We start from the raw sequence: 19,242 nt of genomic DNA, 5'->3' as shown, positions 1-19,242 counted from the left end.
CCTAGTGAGAATTCTTCCCAATACTCTAAGCTTCCCTTACTGCAAATTGAGACTGTTGCTCCTTGTTCTGTCACCACTGAGAGCAGTATAGCTTCATCCTCTTTCAAATCCCCCTTTGGGTAGTTGAAGGCTGCTATTAAATCCCAACTGTTTCCTCTTGTCTAGACTAAGTAAGCCTAGTTCCTTCAGTCTTTTCTCATAAGTCATGTCCCCCAGCCTCCTCACCATTTCTGTCACCCTCTGCTTTGACCCTTTCCAATTTGTCCACATCCTTTCCGTAGTGGGGGGCCCAGAACTGAACACAGTACTCCAGATGTGGCCTCACCAGTGCTGAAGAGGGGAATAATCACTTCTCATGGCCTGCTAGCGTCACTCCTACCAAGACAGGCCAGTATGCTGTTAGTCTTCTTGGCAACAAGGGCACTGTTGGCTCATATTCAGCTTATTGTCCACTGTAACCCCCAGGTCCTTTTTCTACAAAGCCGCTGGCCAGCCAGTTGGGTCCCAAGCCTGTATTGGTGCATGGGATTGTTCAATCCTAAGTGCAGGACTTTGCACTTGTCCTTCTTGAACCTCATGCAATTTCTTTTGGCCCAATCCTCCAATTCATTTAGGTCACTTGGAATCTTAGCCCTACTGTCAAGCATATCTACTATTCCCCCTAGTTTGGTATCTTCTGCAGCCTTGCTGAGGGTGCACTCTATGCTATCTTCCAAGTCATTGATGAATATACTGAACAAAACCAACCCCTGAGGCAGTACACTTGATACCAGCTGCCACCTAGACATCAAGCCATTGATTACTACCCTCTGACCTCAATGCTTTAGCCAGTTTTGTATCCATCTTAAAGTCCATTCATCCATTCTGTACTTCCTTAGCTTGGTTGCAAAGCTATGGCCCTCTTAGTGCCTCAGGGCACCCGTTAGCAGGGGAAGGCAATTATTTTGGGTGGAGGGCTGCTTACTGAGTTTGGCAAACCATTGAGGGCCACATGACAGGCATCCAGGGGCAGATAAATACTCATTTTCTAAGGTGTTTTTGTTTTTTTTTGAGGGGGGGGCTTGTGGGCCAGATAGAATGGCCTGATGGGCCATGTCCAGCCCGTGGGTTGCATTTTGCGTGCCCCCGTGTTACCTTATAGGCTATACTTGTGGCCTCTGGCCTCCCCTTTAGCTGTGCTTATGCCTCACAGTTATTACTTTATGTTCATTTAGAGCACCCCGCCCCCGCCTGAATGCAACTGCTGGCTCTCAGGCCTTGAACCTTTGTCCAGGTCTCAGCCTTCCTGGATTCAACCCTTTATTCTGGCTGTGCCCCTCAACCCAGGGCCACTGCCCTGGACTTTGGCTTCTGCATCCCAGCCCTGTCTCACACTTGTACTCTTCAGGGCCAGACTGGGCCCCTGGCCCTAGTTGCATTCTTGCTTCAGACCAGTTTTCAGCCCTCTGGGTCCTTCATGCCAGTGTGGGTTACTCTCATTGCATCAACTTTCAGCCCTCTGGGTCTCTGACTCTGGCTAGGCTGTCTGTTGCAGAGTGCCTCATCAGGCACCTCTCCATGGCCATATCTCCTCCCCATAATGACAACTCAGTCCTCCAATCTTCAGCTTAAATACAACATAAACACAAGCAAGCCATTTTACAATTTAGAAGTCTCTCTACTCTGGGTTAATGTCCCCATAAGTCGTACCTCCCTTGTAGCCCTTTTCATTCTGGCTCACTTAAGTGTCTGGCAAGCTGTTTTCTACAGCCCTTCTCTCTAAGGAACTCCTCTCTCTGCAGCACACAAAACCAGACTGCTTGCTTGAGCTTAGGCACTGAGTTTATGAGCCCCAGAGCCCCACCCCTTCCTGTCACATGGCTCCCTAGCCACACACAGGGGTTTCCACTTGGGCTTGATGACTAGCCTGCCTTCCTTTACTGTAGCGTAAGCTGCTCTCCTCTCTTAAAAGTAATAAGGGCCTGGGTCTCCTGTTACATTGTTGTTTTCCACAATCAGCAAGGAACCGATGAGCTTTGTTTCCACTTCTGATCTGTTGCAGTCATGTACAAGTATCTCTGGTTGAACTCTTTAGAAAGAAACTGAACCCTACAGCCCAAATGTTCAGATCTGGGTGCTTAAAACAAGGCTCCTACATAAAATGGAATCTAGTATGCCTTGCTTTATATTTTAGTAGCACCCACAATTGCTACTTGGACTTCATTGTGCTAGGTACAAGACAAGACTGGAATTGAAGATGAACCCAGAAAGAAGAGAAGACCAGATGAGCAAAGGAAAATATGTAACCCTCAAGCAATTGGTCAGAAGTGTGGAACATAGCACATTACAGTGTTGCCTAAGGCCAGTCCTCACATAACAAACCCCCACCATCTCCTCAGCCCAAGTGCAGTAGCTGTCATTTTTTATCACCATTCCTCACCCTGAGCATCTCCTTCACAGTGACTGTAAATCCAAATACCCACTGCTTCCTTTTGTCACTGCTGTTCAAAAAGCCCCACACGTGTCTTAAGAATAGGGAGCAGGTCAGCCAAAAGCAAGATAAGAAGGCTGCATAACAGAACTGGAGAGAGTTTCAGGGGATCAATAGCACCCAATACATTAGAGAGTTCCAGATTGTCCCATTCTTCTCTCCTACCCTTTCCCTGAGGCTCACAGCCTGCGTATGCATCTCCTGTTTCTCTGGTATGCTTGGCTAAGTGTAAAAACCTGCCACAAAGGCATGTATTCATCCAGTACTTCCAAGGATCTGCTGGCTGTCCCTTGTGCAGTACTCATTCTATGCTTCCCAAGTACTTTGTTGTAATCACAACCTTGGATAAATGGTTTTGAGAAAAGCATCTGCAGCTCAGGGTCATACTTGTTCTAGCTGGACAGCTATGCTCTTGCATGTTATTTGCCCTCACCATTTGTACTGACCAAGACTCAGATTGGTTTTGGTCTCCATTAAAAAAGATAGACTTGGACCACAACTGCAGTTCTTTCAGCTTAAATTGATTTATTCGGTATATCAAATATTGACTTATTACAGGCAGTGAAAACTAGAAGAATGGGTGAAAAAGTTGTTAAATATTATTGTTTGACCAATGCTAAAAAATCTAAATCTACAAAATCAGAATAAATATGAATTAATGAAACACTTGTACATTACTTTAAAAATACATTTTTTCCTGAATGAGAACAGGTTGTATTGTTATACCCTTTGCAAATGTCAACAAAGAGATGACACTGAATTAGCCAATCTTGTTAGGAATGTGTAATTTTTTTTGTTTTTTGTTTTTTTTTTCCCTAAGATGAAATACTCTAAAAGTGAAGGTTAGGAATCTTCTGAATAAATTTTAGGCTGCTATTGGTGTATAGTTTAGCTTAATGTAAACAGACATCTGAACTGATTGTACAATTGTTCTTTCACTTGTTGCCAGATTACTCCATGCCTCATTCTATAAACTTTAGTAATGTTCTGTAGCACTTATCCCCACAAATAATCTCTTTGCTTCAAATTAAATGTCAAATTCATTTTCCTGAGAGCTGCTGGTTGCTCAGCACTTCTGGAAATCAGGCTATAGTTTAAATTTAGAGCAGTAGTTTCTAACCTTTTTTAGACTCAAGGCACCTATGGATAAATTCCAGGTATCCCTTGGATAACATAATCTCTTAGTTTTCACTTTTTTTTTTTTTTACTACAGTAAAATAATAGAGAGATTATTCTGTTATGTAGAATTCAGAAAATCACAAGAGGTTAGAATGTTTTTAACAGTATGAATTCCTGTTTGAAATCTCTGGATTTATTTTATGAATTGTGTTTGCACACCTAACAGTGGTAGTATTGCCTGACACCTCTCCATACCCTTAAAAGGATCTTAAGGCACCCCAAGGTGCTATGGCACCTTGGTTGATAATCATTAATTTTAAAAGATTTAGGATCACAACTGTAGATATTCATCTTTAAAATATGACTGCGTCTTTGTCATATGTATAAGTGTATATGATATGTTGTCTATGTTATATTATATATACATATTTTCATTTCCACTTTTAAGAGTCAACATCAACTATTTTTTTTACTCCTCAACCTCGTATTCAAATAGTTACAATAGTGTGCTGTATACTTCAGTTAGCTGATGTTTATGATTTGATTATGAAGAGTACAAGCAACAATAATTTACTTGCATTAATAATGCAGTGTTTAATTCTTTCTATGACTTTAATGTAACAAAAGCCTTATCTCATTTAATCAGCATTTATGCTAAAAGAAACAGCACTAGCAAGGTAAAAGTCGGCAACTTGAATTTTGAAATTCCTTTAAGGATTTAAAACTTCACTAGAGAAAAGTCTTGCTGCTGTTCAAAGCTCAACACACAGTGATTATCCCCAGACTGGCTAACAGCATAAACAAGTTCAGAGAAAAGTGAGTTATTAAAAAATAGCTAGAGCATGGCGATCAGGATGGGGTATTATCAGCATAAAACAACTTGAGGGCCAAATTCTGAAACAAATAGGAGTTGTGCACTCATGAGACCCAGGCCAATGCTTTTAGTGATTTACTAAATTTCCTCTGAAATAGGTTTTGGATCATTTGCAAATGTTGGTTGAACTTGCCAAATCATTTCAGCTGGGGGAAAAAAAAATGGAGGCTGTCACAGAACTGGTGGAGAATAAAATGGTGTGCCCCTCCTATCCCCCCTCAACTTGCTTGTCTGAGATGTAGGAGCCCCAGGTTCAAGAAGGCCTCTTCCTTCTTAGGAGAGTTGAATCCTCTTCTTAAACCTCATGAGACAATTACCTAATCTACCAGCTGTCAGATCACTTGTTAACCTTCAAGGCAGCAACACATTTTTGTTAAATGCTTTCTTTCAGGTTCAGAGACGGATGACCATTAAGTCCCTCCTGAAGGCACTTTTGAGCATGCCGTCCCACTATCGCTGCCTGTGTGTGAGCCACCTCATTGGATGGACAGCCTTCCTGTCCAACATGCTTTTCTTCACTGATTTCATGGGGCAGGTAAAATACATAACATTCCCCTTCTAGCACCAGCCCCTAGGAAGCGGTCCTTTGAGAGGATTGGTTTATATATTTGCTTAAGGAGTGACAATGCCAAAGTGAATAACACCTAGACAGGCTGAATGAGTTTTGTCTAGAAAAGAGATGAATGCCCTCAGGGCCTCATTATGGAACTGAGTTTGTGACTGGAAGGGGGAAAAAAAATACCTTCCTGCCTTTGAACACTCAGCTCTGCTGCAAAAGTGTAATACTGATTTTTAAATGTGACCTGGAAGGACATCCGTTTCCATGTAAGTGTTTAGAACAAAGCTCAGAGATCTCTTGCAAATCCCTCAGATCTATGTTTTGGCCTTGGAGCTATTCAGTGAAGAGCAGGTGTCCTAATTAAAGTCTTAGTGAGGCTGTTTTAGTTCCTCTTCCTGAAAGAGGCTTTATCGCGGGGCACTGGACCAGTTGTCCACACACACGCTTCATTTAGAACAGTGCTTTCCAACTTCATGCAGCTGGAGAGGGCTTAATTTGTGCCCCCTGGGTTTCTACACATTAATTTGGCAGCAGCAGCACCTGGGGTCTTTGGAGTCTCCCACCCTCCTGTATCTTCCTTTTTCTGGCCCTGCCCCCATGACAAATTCAGGGTATCTGTGTGGTGCAGCGGGAGAACCCATGGCCAAGGATCTGAGGGTAGGAGCCAGGGCTCCTGTGCATGGGGTGTAGTGTGCAGCTTTAGGGGTGGGGAGGCCATGGCTTATGCTGCTGTGATCCAGGCAGCATATGGCCCCACTGGTGTAGCCTTCCTACTGTGCTGACCCCAGTGGTGCAGCCTGCATGACTTGTGGCCCCCACTGATGTGGCTCATGTGGCATGCAGCCCCTAGCCACTTAACAGTTGAACAGCCCTGATTTAGGAGATGGAAACTCAGCAACATAACTTCCCTAGGGTAGTGTGACACTGCTCTCACCATTTAGCTCAGCTCTCTGTCTTTTATTATTGGATTTTTCCCTGCCCTGTAGTCTAGTCTGTGCTGCAGTATCTCCTCTGGAGAAATGACCTCAGCTTTCTGCCACCCATGAGTCCTTTCCTTCAGGATACCCAGTTATCAGAGCCATGGCTCCCCATGCCCTACTCAAGTGGCTTTCTTTGCTTCTTGCCTCCCTGGCCCTGGCTACTTCTCATTCGTTAGGTTCCTACTTGCCTCCAGCCAAATCCCCTTCTCTCAGTTATCCCAGCACTTTCTGCTTAGCAGCCCACTTTTTCCTGGCCCTCAGCCCTTTTATAGGACTCCTAGGTGAGAGGGATAGTGTTTCTGACTATGTGTACATGTGAATGAATGGGAGAGTGGGAGAATAAATCAGAGAAGGAGTCTTAGAAAAAGTGGATGGAAGGGTGAATGGCGGAGGTGAGTGCAAGCATGAGTCTGAAAGAGGATGAATAACTGTAGGCAAGGGGGTGGGTGGAGCAGGGCAAAGGGGAAGGAGCAGGTGGGGCAAGAGGGGAAGAATAAGGGTAAGGATGAAGGCACCCAAACAGTAGAATGAGGGAATGGAAAATGAAACAATCCAGAGGAAGGGGATGGGGAGAAAGTAAGGTGGGATCTGGAGACCCAGAGGAGTGAGGAAAACAGGGGAAGAGAAGAAATGGGAGAGAGACTTGGAGAGACCTGAGATGGACAGACAGAACCAGGAGAGGACAGAGTAGGACACTACAAGGGGAGAGGAGATGAAAAGAGAAAGAAGAAAAGGAAAATAAATAGGAAGTGGAAGTGGGAAGGAAGAGAAGGAAAGAAAGGAAGTGTATGCTAATACACAGCCCAAAGGGATCTCAACCTTGTGTAGGGGCTCCTTTGGGTGGCCAGTGCAATATAAACACAGAGCGTTGTTATCTTCCGTGTCCCTTGTGGTATATTTCAGATTGTATACCATGGTGATCCTTATGCACCTCACAACTCCACAGCTTACCTGACCTATGAAAGAGGAGTAGAGATTGGATGCTGGGGCATGTGCATCAATGCAGTTTCATCATCACTCTATTCCTGTAAGTACCTGGGTGCTGCGCTTCTTAGAAAGACCTCATCATTTCCTGTGGTTTTGGAAAAAACAAAACAATCCATGAGCCTTTCCAGTTAAAAATTTCCAGGAATGTTATGTGCTCATTAGTGATAGCAAGTCATAAAGGGCACCAGTATTTGTGCTGATTACCACACATTGAAGTGGGATTCTTCTGGAAGCAAGGTTCAATTCTATGTGCAATATAGCCTCCAAATTTAAGACTTAATCTGATGGTGAATGTTGGGTTAAAGCACTGCAGGAAATTCCAAAGTATTATTTCCCTCGCCAGTTCTGTCATCGTAGTCCTTCTAATAGCCTCTTGATGTCCTCACAAAACCACTTCAAGGCAGTACCCTGTAAAATTCTGCAGATGAGCTAATCCAGGCCCCCAAACTGCTTGCTAGCCCCTCGCCTGGTGATAAGGAAAAAAAATTGTTTACACCACTCAAGAATGCATTTATTCTCCAGGCAAACAAGGAAATAGGACTTTGGGGGTCAAAGTTAGGCATTTAATAGGATGGCCTTTGTGGATCTTTCCTCATTGTCTAATAGTTATAGATATATGGGTGCATTTACACATGCATTTAATGTGATACAGTTCGACTGCACAGTCAAGTACTGTTCAGTCAGCCTGTATCACGTTAAATTTGCTTCCAACAGGGTGCACGTGTAGTATTTTACTGTGCAGTAAGCGTTCCCTGGGAGCATGTCTACATGTGCACCCTGTTGGAAGCAAATTTAATGTGATGCTTTAATTAATGTGACCATAAATGCTTTAATGTGATGTAAAATACTGTGTGATGAACCTTCCCTGGGAGCTTGTCTACATGTGCAAACTTGCTTTCAACAGGAAAACCAGGTATAGGGCTGCACCTGCTCTGCTCAAGCCCACTGCAGCAGCCAAGGGGAGCTTCAGGTTTCCTTGGGATTCTAGCTTGGGGGATGGCAGGAGGCAGTAGCTGGTCCTGATGTATATGGGGTGAGGAGAGCTTTGCCAGCTGCAGCAGCACATGTCACCTGGCCCTGTGCACATCAGGAGGGGTCCTGAAGTGCACAGGACAGGAGATGGCTGCACCTGGCACAGCTCTTCCAGCCCTATGAACATTGGACACAGCTGCCAGTGAACCCTGTACCCATCAGGGCTTCCCCACCCAGCCAGAGGCTGGCTGGGAGCTGTCTTATGCCTGGGGCAGCTCCTGGCCAGCCCCCTGCTGGGCCAGGTTTCCCTGCCCAGCCTGGGGCTTGTGGGAAGCTGCCCCACATGTGGGACAGCTGCTGGTGGGTCCCCTACCGAGCCAGGAAGCAGAGAGCTCCTCAGTCCTGGTGCTGCTCAGTTCCTGGTTCCTGGGGGGAGCCAGGAGCTGAGCAGCACCAGGGATGGGGACAGAGAACTCCCTCATGCCCTGTGGCCCCTGCTGGTGTGGCTGACTGGGAGCAAATTTGCTCTCGATCAGCATCTACACAAGTGGTACTATGCAGTAACTAGTGTAAAGTTAATCTACTACCTCTGTCTACTACTTGTAATCTACTACCTGCAGTAAAGCATCTCATGTAGACATGCCCCATGTGAAGTACTCACTTCAACTCAACAGGAGCATACAGAAATGGTGTCAAATACCCCTATTACATCTGGCCATTCTACATGGGGAGTTCTTCCCGAATAGCTATTTCAGAATAGGAGCATGCACTTCAGAAGTCAAGCACAAATGGCTAGGCTGCTGGAAACACTTGCTTTACCTTTATTTGAATTAAGTACCCAGGTCATACAAGATCGTTATATTTAGAGATGAGACTTTCATCTCATCAAAGAGAATCTCTTATGAATGAATTTTAAAAAGAAATATATTGGGTTTTTAAGCCTCAGAAGCCTTTTTTCTTTTCTTTTCATAGATCTGCAGAAAGCCCTGCTGCCTTGCATTGGATTAAAAGGACTTTATTTCATTGGATACCTGCTTTTTGGGCTAGGCACTGGGTTCATTGGACTGTTTCCCAGAGTACACTCTACTCTGGTTCTGTGCTCCCTCTTTGGTGTCATGTCCAGCACACTGTACACTGTACCATTCAATCTCATTGCAGAATATCACAGGGAGGAAGAGGTAAGTCTCATATCAAAGGACAGTATTTGTTTTGTTTTATTCACTTGAGAAAAAAATGATCTAAGTGGGGAAACAGATTTAATTGTAAATTCAAATTATTTATGGTAACACAGGTGTTAGGAAGTGAAATTTATCCAGGGAGACCTTTAAGAATTGAATAAACAATACTAATAATACAAATCAATTGCGGTTATATTGTACATTTTCACTTGAGCATCTTAAAACGCTTTAGAAATATAAATTACATTTCTTGCCCACTTGCAAGTCAGAGAAGAAATTAATCCATTTACCTCTTGGGAAACTGGAAGAAAGACTAAAGACCTGTTCTGCAGTGATCCCAGCAAGCCTCGCTGTCAGCACAGGGAAGGCATCATAGAATCATAGAAAATTAGGGTTGGAAGGGATGTCAGGAGATCATCTAGTCCAACTCCCTGCTCAAAACAGGACGATTCCCAACTAGATCATCCCAGGCAAGGCTTTGTCTAGCTAGGTCTTAAAAACCTCCAATGATGGAGACTCCACAGCGTCTGTGGGTAACCTGTTCCAGTCCTTTACTACCCTCCTTGTAATTTAAGTTTTTCCTAATATCTAAACAAAACTTGTCTTGCTGCAACTTCAGACCATTGCTCCTTCTGTCATCTGCCACCACTGGAACCAACTTGGCTCCATCCTCTTTGGAACCACCCTTTGGGTAATTGAAGGCTGCTATTAAATCTCCTCTCAGTCTTTTCCAAAATAAATATGCCCAGTTCTCTCAGCCTCTCCTTGCTGAGGGTGCAGTCCTTGGAAGTCATGTGCCCCATCCCCCTAACCATTTTTGTGGACCTCCACCGGACTCTCTCCAATTTGTCCACATCCTTTCTGTAGTGGCGGCCCAAAACTGAACACAGATGTGGCCTCACCATAACCGAATAGAGAGGAATAATGACTTCCCTCAGTCTGCTGGCAACACTCATACTAATGCAGCCTAGTATGCTATTAGCCTTCTTTGCAACAAGGGCACACTGTTTGCTCATATTCAGCTTATTGGCAATTGTAATTCCCAGGTCCTTTTCTGCAATGCTGCTGCTTTGCCAGTTGGTCTCCAGCCTGTACCAGTGCATGGGATTGTTCCATCCTAAGTGCTGGACTTTGCACTTCTCCTTGAACTTTATAATACTGAACCTCATAATAGTTCTTTTGGTCCAGTCCTCCAATTTGAGGTTTCTCTGAATCCTAGCCCTACCCTTCAGTGTATCTACTACTACCTGCAGCTTGGTGTCATCTGTTGCCTTGCTGAGGGTGCAGTCCAGCCCATCTTCCAGGTCAATGATGAAGGTATTGAACAAAACCAGCCCCAGGACTGACCCCTGGGGCACTCCACTTGATACCAGCTGCCAACTAGACATTGAGCTATTGATTACTACTCTCTGAGCCTGATGATCCAACCAGTTTTCTGTCCACCTTACAGTCCATTCATCTAACCCACACTTCGTTAACTTGCTTGCAGTGTTGAATGTTGCAGAAGATGATATCAAAAGCCTTGCTAAAGTCAAGGTATATCATGTTCACTGCTTTCCCTGCATCCACGGAGCCAGTCATCTCATCATAGAAGTCAATTAGGTTGGTCAGGCATGCCTTGCTCTTGGTAAATCCATGCTGACTGTTCCTAATCACCTTCTTCCCCTCCAAGTGCTTAGAAATGTATTCCTTGAGGACCTGCTCTACATCCTTCAAAAAGATCTTCTTGGCAGAGCGGAGCTGCATAAACCATGTGTACACTGGCAATATGTTCCAACCAATCTAGGGTTGCGATATCCCAAACCTGGAAACACGTTAGTGATGATGCTCTAGGAAATCCCTTTGTGGCTGCACTTGAAATCTGGAGTACTTGATCAGGAGGCAGGGATGACCTGAGAGCATCTTTGGGTTTGGAATGTTCCTGTGAGAGCTGACGGGTACTTGAGAGCATCCCAAGACAATCCTAGCCTCCACAGGATATGCCTATAGTCAATGGCACAGTCTGAGATACAACCTAGGTTCCATGGTACCATCTTGTGCTTTAACCACTAGACTAAACTGAAATCAGACCACTGGACTAGACCAAAAGCATTCATAATTTAGTCCTGCTCTGAGAGAGTTGTTTATCCTCACGTGTCTTTTGGAACAAGCTGTGGTACATGTTTGGGCTGCACCTAAAGCACTAGCACTCTGATTGATTGCTGATTTGTGCTTAGGCACCATTAACATATGAAACATAATAATAATAATAATAATATATATGTTATATACAGTATATATAGTGTCAATAATATATCTGCACTATAATGCTAACTCTGTATTTGCACTATATAATATATAGTATGAATCTTATGGATTCATAGATTTCATAGACATTGGGGCTGGAAGGGATCTCGGAAGAACGTTGATTCCAGACCCCTGCCACAGGGGCAGGAAGTCAGCTGGGGTCATAGGATCCCAGCAAGAAAAACATCCAGGTTCCTCTTGAAGGCGTTCAAAGTAGGTGCTTGAACCACCTCCAGCAGCAGGCCATTCCAGACCTTTGAGGCTCGGACAGTAAAGAAGTTCTTCCTTATGTCCAGCCCGAAACGGTCTTCCAGGAGTTTATGACCATTCAACTTTGTAATCCCTTGAGGTGCTCTGGTGAACAAATGCGTTCCCCCAGGTACCTATAACCTTATAGGTGGCCATCAGGTTGCCTCTGAGCCTGCGCTTTTCCAGGCTGAAAAGGCCCAAGACTCTCAGCCTGTCGTCATAAGGTCTGTTATCCTGACCTCTGATTATGGACGTGGCTCTCCTCTGCACTCTCTAAAGCTTTTCCACATCTTTTTTGAATTGTGGAGCCCAAAACTAGATGCAGTACTCCAGCTGTGGCCTCACCAAGGCTGAGTACAACAGGAGAATGACATCCTGGGACTTACTTGAGAAGGATCTATGGATGCAAGCCAGCGGTTTGCTCACTTTACTGACTGCAACTTCATATTGAAGGCTCATGTTCATCTTGTGGTCAATCCTGATCCCCAAGTCCCTCTCGTCCATAGTGCTAGTCAGTGTAGTACTGCCGAGCCTATAGACATGCTGCAGGTTTTTCCTCCCAAGTTGGAGAACCTTGCATTTTTCTGTTTAAACACCATCAGGTTCTCGTCTGCCTATTTGCTGAGTGTGTCAAAGTTAGCCTGGATTACCCCCCTATCCTCGGGTGTGGATGCTTTACCCCAAAGTTTAGTATCATCGGCGAACTTGACCAGTCTGCTTTTGACTCCAGTGTCCACATCATTAATGAACAGGTTGAACAATGTAGGTCCAAAGACAGAACCTTGAGGGACCCCACTTGTCGCAGGGCACCATGATGATTGACTTCCATCAACCACCACCCTCTGAGTCCGACTGCGGAGTCAATTCCCCAGCCAGTGGATCATAATGGACTCGAGGCCGCAGTTGGCCAGTTTTGCCAAGAGGTGATCATGGGATACCAGATCGAAGGATTTTTCAAAGTCGAGATATATATGACATCAATCTCTTCCCCCTTGTCCAGGTGATAGGTTGCCTGATCATAAAAGGAAATAAGATTAGTCAAACACTACTTACCCACGACAAACCCGTGCTGGCTATCCCTCAGGGTGTTGCCATCAGCCAGTCTGTTAAGAATGGCCTCCTTGATGATTTTTTCTAAGACCTTCCCCAGGATAGAGGTCAGGCTGATGGGCCTGTATCCACTTACCTCCCTTTCTTGAAGATAGGCACCACATTGTCCTTCTTCCAATCATTGGGCAGTTCACTAGAGCACCAGGAGCTCTTGAAGATCCACGCCAAGGGCTGAGCTATGATGACAGCCAGCTCCTTGAGTACTCTGGGGTGAAATATGGTCAGGACCGTCTGACTTCAAGGTCAGTATTGATGGAGGGCAAGAAATCACCCTCGCTTAGGTGGCTCTGTCCCATAATGGGTAGGGGCGTCCCATGGAACTTGTGAAAGACTGCAAACGTACCCATTTAACAAGTTGGCTTTTTCCTCGGCATTGGTTGTTAGTTCTCCCTTTTGGTTTAGCAGGGGTCCAGTGTTGCCCTTGCTTTTCCTCTGGCTCCCAACATATCTAAAAGAGGACTTTTTATTGTCCTTGATACTTGTAGCCAGTTGGAGTTCCATGGCAGCCTTGGCTTTCCTGGTTTGCTCCCTGCAGGTCCGGACCAGTGCAGAGTATTCCTCCTTGGAGGTGGATCCTGTCCTCCATTATTTGTAGGTCTGTCTTTTTAGATGCAGGAGGGCCACCAGTTCCCTGGAGAGCCAAGGGGGCTGCTGTGCCCTCTTGCTGCCTTTTTTCCTCCAAGATGGAATAGCCTTTGCTTGTGCATCTAGGATTGCTCCCTTGAGGAGCGACCACTCTTCCTGGACTCCCTTCCCTTTGGGGTTGTGGTCCCTTAGGGCCTCACCGACAAGTCTCCTGAACTTGTCGAAGTCAGCACTCCTGAAGTCGAGGACCTCTGTACTGCTGACTGACTTGACAGCTTTTCGGCGGATGGTGAAGGTGATCAGCTCATAGTCGCTGTCACCTAGCTTCCCTTTGATCATTAGGTTGCTGATTAGGTCATCCCCGGTTGCCAGTACCAAGTCAAGCAGTGCTTTGCCTCTTGTTGGCTCGTAGACTTCTTGAGTCAGAGTTCATCCATGCACATGAGGAAGCTTTGCGACCATTCGGATTTGGCCGAGCGCTCTTCTCATGAAGAGTCCTGGTAGTTGAAGTTCCCCATGACAGCCATGGACCGGGAGTGTGCAGCCTCAGCCAATTCCCTGGCAAACTCCTGGTCAATCTCTTGATTCTAGGAGGGAGGTAGACTCCCACTATTGTATCTCCTGTGCTGTGTTCACCATGGATTTTAACCCAGAGGGTCTCTAGTTGTCCACCCTGGGTGCTGATGTCAGCTTGTAGGGATGCGTAGTTGTCCTTGACATGGAGAGTTACACCTCCACCCCTTTTGTCCACTCGGTCCCTCCTGTCCAGGGTATAGCCATTATATCTGTGGCCCAGTCATATGGCAGCAGTGCTTAAAGCTCCACTCAGCAATCAGTCCTTTTTTGTAATCTATGTCAGCGCACACCCCTAGGTTACTGTGAGCAAGTTTGACTAAACCCCATCTTGTGTAAATCTGTCAATCTGTTAGCTTAGTGATGCTGGACCAATTTATACAAGCAGAAGATCTGCCCCAAGTGCCTAAAATATGATAAGCAAGTTTTGGTAGTTGATGGAATAATATTGTAGCTGTGGTGGTTCAGGAAATGTGTGAGAAGCAAGGATTTGTATGGGTGATACTGGACCAAGGGCATGGCTGGGATAGGCTTTGACAAGCGTTTGAGTGCACTGCAATAACCTGAAGAACAACAAGTTGCATTCAAAAGCCTAAGTCTGTGAGCAGATGGTGACATGCTTTACAGGAAGGTGCAAGACAGAAGGGTATAATGTTCTCACAAGCAAGCTAAGGAAGTCTGGGTTGGATAAATGTCCTGTAAGGTGAATAGAAAACTAGCCAGATAGGAGAAAGTCCAGTGATGGTCAACAAAAATGGTGAGGGGGCTGGGACACATGACTTGTGAGGAGAGGCTGAGGGAACTGGTCTTATTTAATATGGAGAAGAGAAAACTGTGAGGAAATGTAATTGCTGAAGGGGGGGCTCCAAAGAGGATGGAGCTGGATGGTTCTCAGTGGTGGCAGATGACAGAACAAGGAGCAATGGTCTCAAGTTGCAGCAAGGGAAGTTTAGGTTGGATATTAGGAAAAACTTTCTCACTAGATGGATAGTAAAACACTGTAACAGGTTACCCAGAGAGGTTGTAGAGCCTCCATCTATGGAGGTTTTTAAGCCCTGGCTAGACAAAGCTTGGGCTGGGATAAACTGGTTGGGGATGGTCCTGCTTTGAGCAGGGGTTTGACTACATGATCTCCTGAGGTCCCTTCCAACCCTCATTTTGTATGATGCCTGACCTCTTTACACCTCTTCTGACAATGTGCCTTTTCCCTACAATGTAGCAGTGGACGTTACATTATAAAAATGTCTGGAGTCTGTGTTTAGTTCCCTACAGCATCTAATATTGCTCCCAAAGTAACCCTTTTAAGGGCTACATACCTCCCACTCGATTCAGTTGTTTTCCTAGCTAGACTAGGGTTTTCATGTTGTGCAGAATATGGTGTTAATCCCTTCCGTGGAAACTTTTTTTGGAAGTTTCTTACATCTGTGAGAGTCTGAAAGGAGGTGGATGAACATGAAGTTTGATGACCTTATCTTTACAAAATGATTCATGATATACTGGGACTGAAACATTTTGAGGAGATGAATATATGAAATGCAAATGTAAACAATGAAACCATAATATAAATATAAAATTACAAGCAAGGCAAAGCTAGATTGAGGCCATGTAGAAATGCCCTGCTGTTCTGTACGACTGAGAGCAAGTGAAATTGTAAACAGTGGTGCCTTTTAAGCACTGAGATCTGAAAGACAACTACAGGAAACCATACGCTCCATTGAATCCTGAGGGTGTTCTCTGTAGGATGAAATATTTTACTGAATTAATTCTTCATTTTGCTAATTCATTTCTCTGTTCCTGGCAACTGAGGTGACCTGCCACTAAGAATTTCAGGAAGATTTAACAAGTGGTAGACTGAACTTCAAAACTCATGGGAATCATATCCCAAGCTTTGAATCAAACCATTGTGCTGATTAGGCAGCAGATGCAAAAATCCAAATCTAGCTCTGAATAAGTTCAAGCATGTTTAGCCTAGATCAGGGGTGCTCAGCTTCTTGCCCCTGGGGCAGATCCAGCCCATGGCAGAGTGTCATCTGGCTCTCAGGGCTCCCCATGAGCCTGGAAGTTTGGTGGTAGGGGAGTAATGCCACCAATTCCCTGCTGCCAGTTCTCCAGACCCAGTGCAGGCCAGAACAAGTACCAAGTCCCTGAGACCCAATCCTAATACATGGGGCAGGGAGGAGGCAGCGCTTGTCCCAAGGCCTGATCTGGCCTGCAGACCAGCCCTGTGCCACTCATCCGGCCTTTAGGAGCAAAAGGTTGAGCACCACTGGTTTAGATCACTAGATGCAAGTGAGTTAAAAGATGCTAAAGGAAAGTTGCCACAAAGTTCATATTTAATAAGCTGATATCATCAGAAGAAAAGTGGTTTTTCTTTGATATCTGCTATTTCATTTGCTCTTTTAGGAGATTTGTTGGGACATTAGCTTATTTTGTCTTTATTGTATTAGTTTATCTTGAAACTTCTACTATACACGATGGACTGACTAAGAGTCAAGTCACAGACTGCATTTTTTTAAAACACTGATACACTTGTCCTTATTACTACAGGTACATTTAGAGAGTAGGCACAGCTGGCAAACATTTGCCATTTCAATAAAACTTATGATCTAAGGGTTTGAAATACTTCAGATGAAAAGCGTTTGCATAATGGAGTCAAAAACAATTGCAGTTAGATTGCACTGTTCAAGAAAATCTTAGAACAGAGAGCAGACTTTTCCCATTCATATGCATTCTCTGAAAAGTAAACTGCATCTGGGGTGAGAATATTGGCCCTCAGTTTTGTCTACTACACTAGATATAAAACCAAGTTTCTCCCAAATAGTCAAGTCCAGCTGAATATACTGGATTTGGAAGATTCTAATATTTGAATTTCCCATACTCCTTTTTAAATGGAATACATTTTTTCCAGTCCAATATGAAAAGCATTTACAGAAAGGAATGAGCTTCCTTTGTGGTAAGGAGCATGAAGATGCATGGCTGCTTACCTACCACAAGGCCTTGACAATGCGACTTTGAAACAAATTGCCTTCTGTATTTTTGAGTCTAACAGCAAAAATATGGATGTGCAGATTATCACTTCGGGATTAATTTCACAAAAGAAATCAGAGTGGTGGAGAAGTGTAGGCACAAGACTCAAGATAAGATAAAACTTAAATCAATTGTATTTTTTGCCTCCAGTAGTTAATAGACTATTAGCTATGCATCGCTTAGATGTGGAGTGCTAAATTCAGCTTTGTGCTATGCTTTTGCATAGCAGGGGATGAGAAAATGGCTGCTGTTCAGCAATACAAACTAGTCATATGTTTACTGTGGTAGTTGAGATCGTAACACCAACGTCCCTAATTTACACCCAGGAAGCTTAAGACAGGGCAGACTTGATGAGGGGTCCTACCCTCTGAAATGATCCTGCTGCCTTGAATCTGCTCAACTTCAAGTCACGCTATAAGACTAAATATTCCCAAGCTCATCCTGCAATAGGGTGTAGAGAAAGAGGTGATGGGCAAGAGAAATGGGACAATTTACAGTTTTAAACTCTCCCAAAAACACCCTATTGTTGCTTTGTAATGACTTGTAATGGTCACTTTTATGTTGTAACACTGACTCTTGTACTTGGAATCTGGCATTGGCAGACAAAAAAGAGAGCACAAGTAGCCTGTTAGGATGCTTCATGTACCATCTGCCTCCGCATTTATAAATGGGCTGCCAATAGCTGCATGCAATCAGTTTTGTCTCGTTTGACCAGGGCTTGTTTTATCCTTCCTTGCAGAGTCAGAAGCAGCAGCATAAAGGAATAGCAGAAGGCCCTGGGCGAGGGAAAGGAATTGACTGTGCTGCACTTACCTGCATGGTGCAGCTGGCACAGATCATTGTCGGAGTGGGCCTAGGATTCTTGGTCAGTGCTGCTGGCAGTGTTGTAGTGGTTGTGATTTCTGCATCTGCTGTGGCATTGACAGGCTGTTGCTTTGTTGCTTTGTTCGTACGATACGTGGAATAGAACAAGACATGGATGATGGAATAAATCACTGCGGGGGCAAATTTCCTCTCCTGATCTGTATATTATGTGGTGCTGTTTTCAGACTGGTCTTTCCTGAGTGTTCCCTCCCTTTTTTATTCATCTGATGTAATTACAATCCCAGGGAGTTATTTATTCACTATGTAGGGATTCTTGATGCAACTAATTGCCTAACTTCTCAAGTAGAAGGGTTGTCTGTTCTAATTATTTTGTTGCTTCCCTTCCTTTGGTCAAAATGTGTTTAATATGCTAAGCCACTTTTGTACACAGCAGTAGGGCTGAGCGAAGTGTTGGTCCTTGATTCAACTTGGTGGAGATTTGGCCTGATTCAGTGGCTGAATCTCCGAATCTGAATTGAATCAGAGGCCCCTTTAATTTCTCTGAATCAAACTGGAACCCTCCGAATTGATTCGGCGATTCGGACATAGACACAGCTTTAAATGTTTTTTTTCTGCTTACCTCTAGGTAGCAGGCAGCTCAGGAGTGCTGCAATGCTGGGGCAGATGGAGTGTCCCACAGGAGCCGGGGGGGGGGGGGGGGGGGGGGGGGGGGGCGGGCGCGGCATGCTAGGCAGCAGATTCGGAAGTGGACCAGAAGCACTTCCGGTCCACATCTGGGTCTGCTGGAGAGTGCACTTGGCGGTGGGGGGGGGCCTGCATCCCTCTGGCTCGGTGACAGAGGCCTCCTGGGTCTGGGGGAGCACCTGGGGTTCCCCCATAGCCGATCACTGAGCCAGAGGTGCGGGGAGGCTCCCAGTGTGCTCCCTGGTGGACCCCTTCTGGTTCACTTGCAGGTTTGCCGCCACACACGTGGAGGGCCCCCACCTTGCATTCCTTTGGGACGCTCCATCTGCCCCAGCCCCATCGCAGCATTCATGAGCTGCACCCTAGTACCTCGAGGTACATAGACAAAACATTTAAAGGTGTGTCTATGTACAAATCACTGATTCTCTGAATCAGCATTGAATCTTCAGATTTGGCTGAATTGAATCGGGGACAGTGATCTGAATCAACTAATCCCTGATTTGGGCCAAATCTGAATCAAATAGGGCCTGCTTCACACACCCCTACACAACAGCTTACAGTTCTTTGTGATTAGTGGCAAGATGCTCCTTTTTAGTTAAGCTAGAGAAGATGCAGCAAGTGGAAAATACAAGAGCATTTACATAATAAGTGAAAGTCTTAGTCCTAAAGAAGAAAAAAATTTTTAAGATGTGCTTCTCCATCTCTGGGCGTCCTGATCTCAAAGAAAGCAAGTGTTTAAGGGTATAGCCATTTTGCTCTTCCAG

General features: G+C 44.9%; 1 protein-coding gene across 1 annotated transcript in view; it reads left to right on the top strand.

Annotated features, from left to right (window-relative positions):
- SLC45A2 (solute carrier family 45 member 2) overlaps window positions 1–18,453 on the top strand; it is a 31,205-nt gene extending 12,752 nt beyond the window's left edge. The window contains exons 4-7 of the mRNA XM_090037181.1: window positions 4,855–4,998; window positions 6,906–7,029; window positions 8,934–9,139; window positions 17,709–18,453. Coding sequence (XP_089893307.1) covers window positions 4,855–4,998; window positions 6,906–7,029; window positions 8,934–9,139; window positions 17,709–17,936 — 702 coding nt within the window. The 3' untranslated portion in view covers window positions 17,937–18,453. The remainder of the gene's footprint in view (window positions 1–4,854; window positions 4,999–6,905; window positions 7,030–8,933; window positions 9,140–17,708) is intronic.
- The last annotated feature ends 789 nt before the right edge of the window (window positions 18,454–19,242 follow it).

This window comes from Crocodylus siamensis, chromosome 3 (assembly GCF_052110815.1).
Source record: "Crocodylus siamensis isolate JL-2025a chromosome 3, ASM5211081v1, whole genome shotgun sequence".
NCBI lineage: Eukaryota > Metazoa > Chordata > Crocodylia > Crocodylidae > Crocodylus > Crocodylus siamensis.
This window is presented reverse-complemented; position numbering and strand designations above follow the sequence as displayed.